We start from the raw sequence: 6,000 nt of genomic DNA, 5'->3' as shown, positions 1-6,000 counted from the left end.
GACAGTGCATTTGTTTAAATTGTAAGAAATATTTAGACAAGAGCTGAGTGAGAAATATCATAACCGCACTTTACAGGTACATTAATATATCTGAACAAAAGAGCAATTTAAATTCAAGGGAAAAATTAGTACTAATTATACATCTAACATTACACCATAGGAAGTATGGGAACTCGACAAAAATTTAAACTAGAATTAGATATTTAGTTTGCTCTACAAAATAGAGTAATAATAGTTTCTTTTAGAGAAAAAAAAAAAGATCTATTTACACTTGAATTCATTATTAAATCATTTTTTTTTTTAACCAACACATTGTAATTTGTGAATTCTAGAAATGTTATGTTGCTGAGATTGGTAAAGAACTAGATTCTCTGTACTTGAAATGAAAATGATCGTGCAGAGTACACTGATTATTGGTTATTAGAATGTAGAAAGAGAATGACAAAGCAAGTTGCTAAGAAAATTAAGGTTTTACTTTCTCTGTGTGCTTCTAATCACAGAGTTTCCCGTATGTTTGCCAGAATGTTCTGATATTGAGTTGGGAAATAGTTTATTTATTTTAATAATGGTGGTATCTGTCTCTAGGACTGGTTTATAAGTATAGGTAATAAATATATTGACTTTCCATTATGCCGTTAACCATAAAAATATAACTTACTGCTTACTAAGCATTCTCCCTTAGTTGGGTTTTATCTAAAGGCTATTGAAAGGGACCTTCAAGTGTTTCTTTTAAAAAAATCTTGGTGCATTTCCCCCAGGTTCTAACAAGCTATATCAAACTAGAACTCATTTCATGGAAAAAAAATCCCACAGCACTTCTTTTTAATAACTGTTCAGCTACAAAATTTTATTGGTATCTTTTTATGTTCCCTCTGGAGGACGTAACGCACAAAAGCATTGCCACGGAACATATAAAATTACAAATGAAATTTATTGTAAAAAGTAGAATGTCTTCTAGACTGGCGTCAGTATTTATTTCATTCATAAACCAATACTGCAGGATAATATATTCATTGTCAGCAAGTTCACGTGTGTAAATTGCCATCCAATGTTATTGACGGATATAAGACAGATATTGAAAAGACAATTTAAATATACTCTTCCAAACATAAACCGTTCCACAAAAGCACTGTAAAAACTCCTTCAAGATTTTGGGTTGTGCTTGACATTAATGGTTAACTACATAATTTGGTCGTGTCATAATCCATTGTGTTTGGCAATTTGGCATTAAACGCCTGCAGAGCAGATTGGATCCTCACCACCTCACTGGTAGACAGCTTGAGTCTATGACGAAGCAAGCAGGAGAAAAGATCTAGACGACGCTGCCCGGGTGGGGAGAGTTTATTTACACGGTCTCTTATCTCTAGAAGCTGCAAAAGTGCTGAGTCCTGGGATCCCTGAGTGTAGGGGTAGTCCAGCTGCAAGATCAGGTCCCGGATTGCTTCCGGGTCAAAGTGCATGCTGTAGCCAAACACTTGGATGTTATTGATTTTCATATAACCCAGGTTCCGGGAAGGGTCAATAAACTCCAGAGGTTCGTAGTAAATGCTCTCATTGCCATTGGGGCCACTGGACTTGACGCGACTCCGCAGGTAGATGTGTACTGTCTCAAAAAACGTCTTCCACTTGTTCCCCAGAGTCAGAGACCAGTTATAACACTGCAGCGGGAGGTCCAGCCTAGTCCGCTCCCAGTCTGGAAAGCTGTTTTCACTGACAGGCATAAACCAGCTCTCAGAGTGGCTGCCTCCGAAGGGGTTGACATAAACGGCCAACACGGGCTCCAAGGTGCTGTTTTTAGTTAAGCAGATCTGTAGAGAGAGGCCCAAGATCATGTGCACCAGACTGGACTTGTACTTGTTACTTTTCAAGGTGAGAAGCATCCGCTTACGCCATGAGGGGTCAAACCAGCTGTTGAGGCGCATGTCGTTGCTGATGAAGATGGCGTGGACTTCTATCCGTCTGTCCGTCTTCTGCAGCAGGTATTTCATCTCCAGGTCCTGCAGGTCAGTCTCAAAGCCAATATAGTGATCTGTGGACTCGGCCACCTCAGGCTTGCAGAGCCCCTGGCTCAGCATGTAGCCGGTGTTGCAGGTGCCACAGCGAGTGCGGTTGTCTGGGGCGCAGGTGAGGCAGGCCGAGGCATCGCCCACCGTGCAGGGCAGGGACGCCGTGCAGACCACCTGATCATTGGGACAGGTGCACGAGTGCGTCTCTTCTGAGAAGCTGCCCAGGAGGCCATTCTCGTTGCAATAGAGAAAAGACTGGATGCGAGTGAGCCAGTAGGTTGAGGTTCTAGAAATAGAAAACAAAATGAATCTCTATAAATAAGACATTTTTGGGGGGTCCTGCAGTGAGGTTAACCTCAGCTCAGCTCCAGGCAGTTATTTAACTGATATAAAAAATCTATATAGTTCATAATGAAAACTATATAAATATATGCTATATAGTTATATAATGTATAGTTTTCCTTCATCACTGCACAAGATTAGACATAGGTAGACACAGTTGATTTGAGCTGGAATACTGCATGAGATTCCTTCTGAGGACCTTGCGTGTCATCTCACTAGCGTACTTGGAAGCTGATTGTGCATGTGACTGAGCCAGTTATTGTTTTGAAAAGATATCCAACAACAAAAAATAAGTGGTTTTATCATAAAATATCTAGAGGAGAATTAGAGTGTACAAATGACGACTGTTCATTCATTCACTGTTGCTTCCTAGAGCACTAATGTTGCTGGAAGCCTAAACAGAAAATAGAATCAAAAGGAAAGAAAAACAAACAACTCTAAGTTGTCAATCAATGTATTTAAATCCTAGGGTTTTCTCAACACTGAAAGAACAAGTGCCACTGAGAGAGAAAATACTGTTAAAGCATGTTTGCTTTTATTCTTATAGGCTGCTCAAGAAAATTGTTGAAAATATCTTGTTAAATCCCACTACAAGTTCTTTTAATAAGGGTTAAGTGTGTTAGTTTAATTTGAATCATTAACATTTTTTTCTTATTTATATCCAGAAATCAGGCTAATCATGAATGCAAATTTAAGATCCTGCCTTTCCTGCATTCCCACATCATTCGCACTCTTTTGGCGCGTTTAAGATCTCAGTAGAATAATGAAGGAAATATATGTGGCTACGTACTCTGGTAAGCTTTTGTCATGCTGCTTTTCCAAACTCACTATTGTCATGAAAAAGCTGGACAGGTTCTATAGCCCACATTCTCGTATGTGAAAAACAGCAATAGCGACGTCAGAATATTGTGAGTGCACGTGTCATGGCGGACAAAAGTCGTATCTAGTTTTCTTAGACCTTTCCAGTGCTCATTACAGAATACATATAAGATTTTTATGCAAAACATATATATTGTTCTCAAACCTTTAGACAGTACACTGCCATTTTAAAGAATATGTGCTGAATACGGGTCCGATCCAGGTATTAATCTGTGTAAATAATCAGCTGAAGGTATTCAGAACAGATGTCTATATCGATATCTATGCCCAGCCTCCTTTTGTAATGTAACACTATTTTTATAGCAAGCGCTCATAACATTGACTTAGTTTTCTTTATAGTGCCTTTTTCTACTTAAAGTTTTTATATTATTCTGTACTTGTTTATATTTCATGTATCCCATTAACTATAATAGCCAGCTTGTCAGAACGCTGTGCATTATAGTTTAGATCCGGTGCCTAGTAGAAGGCTCATAGACCACAGCCCTTTAATAACTACCAAATAGTGAATCAAATGCATAGGTGAACTAAAAGAACATTTAATCAATAACTGTACTTTTCGGTGAAATTTAAAGCTCTAAACTACACATTTAATGGTTATGAAGACCCAGTTCCCAAGTTCCTTTCTTCCTGCCTTTCTTTCCTGCATTCCTCTCCCCACTCTTTTTGCAGTTCTATTTGTATTTAATATGAAGAATGTAAAATACATATCCTGTCTGGATTGAAAATTATATTTTCTTCCCTGAAATGGAAGCGTACATTCTCTGAGCCAATTCATCTCTCAGCTGTAAACTCTAATCATGTTTTCAAATCATAAGGACAAACAAGCAATGAAATAACTAGACCCAAGGCTAAAAGCAGAGCTCACAGAACTAGAGCGGTATAGAATCATTTGGACACTTTAGAAAAGCAATGGCTTTTCCCATCCTTTTCACGCCCCTGCAGAGGCATCACCGAGGGAATGTGTTTCAGCTGTCATGTATGGATGTTGATAACCACGCACTGGCAAAGCCCCCGGGACGGAGGAGTGAGCGTGTGGACCTTCCTCCTTGCTAGGTCTGGTCCTCTCTCCCCTGATACCTACCTTTGGACTACTTTACTGTATTTCACAAGGAGGGGATAGATTATTCAAGGAGAAAGAAAACCAATAATGTCTTGTCTTTACTCCTTGTAAAATTTCAGGAGCAAATTTCAGGGTCGCATGTGGATTTTTCACTTACCCAAAGGATCGTAAAGCTTTTTTTCCCCCCTAACAAATTTAACTATTTTGGATAGTACTTGTGGAAGCACAAGTACTAGCAAGTTTAATCGAATTTTAAAACTTAAAATTTTTGGAGAAATATATGCAAAATTAAGATTGAAATCTCTATATTAAGTATGTTTTAAAAATGTTCCCTTTTATTAACTATTTTTTATTTATTTTTTTATTAACCTAACTATTAAAACAAACTATTACATTTGTCTTCTTAGAACTTTTACTGACGCAAACTAATGCTATAAAGTTTAGGTTCAGCAATTGGTATCGACCTCTTTTTTGGGAGCCAAACTATCTACTTTGTGTCTCGTTTTCCTTACTTCCTCATGTAACGTGTGAATAAAATACAGGTTTTTATAAGAATTAAAGCTAAATTGTAGGGAAAAAGTACTTAAAAAGTATCCATGAACAGAATAAACAGAAAATGCATGTAAAAGCTTATTATTATCACCATTATTATTAGTTATGTTTTAAAGAGATATCATTGTATGCAGTTTCCTTATTACAAATGCTTTTTTCGTCCACAAAATGGAAAACTCAATTCATGAACTACATGCATGATATTACACTATGTCTTCTATTCACCTTTATCAAATAGATGTAATTATTGATAACATGATCAAGACTATATTTAAAAATACACAACTGGCCTCTCTGTAATAGTTTTGAAACTCTCAAATTCAGGACATATATTCTGATGTGTAACAGTCTGCACTGAAGTATCAGAACATACGCTGATACAGAAACAATTACCTCTTCTCTTAGTTAAATCCTCTCTGAGCACTAATAATCTTATTCAAAGGCCTCTTATTCCAACCTTCTAATCTTTTATTGCCCTTCAGATCTGTGCAATGTAGATTCAAATTTTAAAACCTAAATGTTATAATTTCAGTATCTTCTTGAAGTTAAATATTATTCTTTAGGGTAGGGCATTTCATTTCAGCCTTCATAAACTTGTTCTTCTCTGACCCTAATACTTTAACTATAAATTTGGGATTAAGGGCCCACAGCCATTTAAAAAGTCATAAGCTGATTATTACTCAGTCACAGAGCGATTATACCAAATAATATTCTGTCAGTTGCCCTCCTCCAACGCTGCTGTTCTGCCCATCTCAGCCTTGGCCACGGGCTCATGCTGATACTCTCCTGACACACAGTAGTCATACTCGTGGATATGATTTCACACCACAAGGAAAAGAATGTCATTGCCAAAGGTCCCTTGGCCACAAGTCTACCAAGGAAGTGTGTGTGTATGTATGTGTGTATACATATATACACATGGACAATATATATACATGTGCACATTATATATATACACACATACATATATACATACATATATATACCAAGCTCATACAGATACACATCATAGCTCTATCGACATACCCATTTATGAACTTGAATTCAAATATCTACTAATAATTTCAGCTTGTAGAAAGACAGTGAAAAGGTGAGAGATGCAGTCGAAAATATGTTATATTCTAGCATAATATTTTCACAGGTATTTTATCATTAAATCTT

The 6,000-nt window shown here is 37.1% G+C and overlaps 1 protein-coding gene across 3 annotated transcripts in view; it reads right to left on the bottom strand.

Moving 5' to 3' along the window:
- Positions 1 to 824: 824 nt before the first annotated feature.
- The window catches only part of BRINP3 (BMP/retinoic acid inducible neural specific 3), a 253,015-nt gene continuing 247,839 nt past the window's right edge, over positions 825 to 6,000 (bottom strand). For 2 of the 3 annotated variants that reach the window (XM_011360868.2, XM_011360870.1), the window contains one exon: positions 825 to 2,292. In XM_011360868.2, the coding sequence (XP_011359170.1) occupies positions 1,176 to 2,292 (1,117 nt within the window). In that variant the 3' untranslated portion in view covers positions 825 to 1,175. The remainder of the gene's footprint in view (positions 2,293 to 6,000) is intronic. The other variant, XM_011360869.2, reaches the window with a different exon arrangement.

The sequence above is a fragment of the Pteropus vampyrus genome, unplaced genomic scaffold, assembly GCF_000151845.1.
Source record: "Pteropus vampyrus isolate Shadow unplaced genomic scaffold, Pvam_2.0 Scaffold60, whole genome shotgun sequence".
Classification (NCBI taxonomy): domain Eukaryota; kingdom Metazoa; phylum Chordata; class Mammalia; order Chiroptera; family Pteropodidae; genus Pteropus; species Pteropus vampyrus.
Note: the sequence above shows the minus strand (reverse complement) of the source record. Positions and strands in the feature narration are given on the sequence as shown.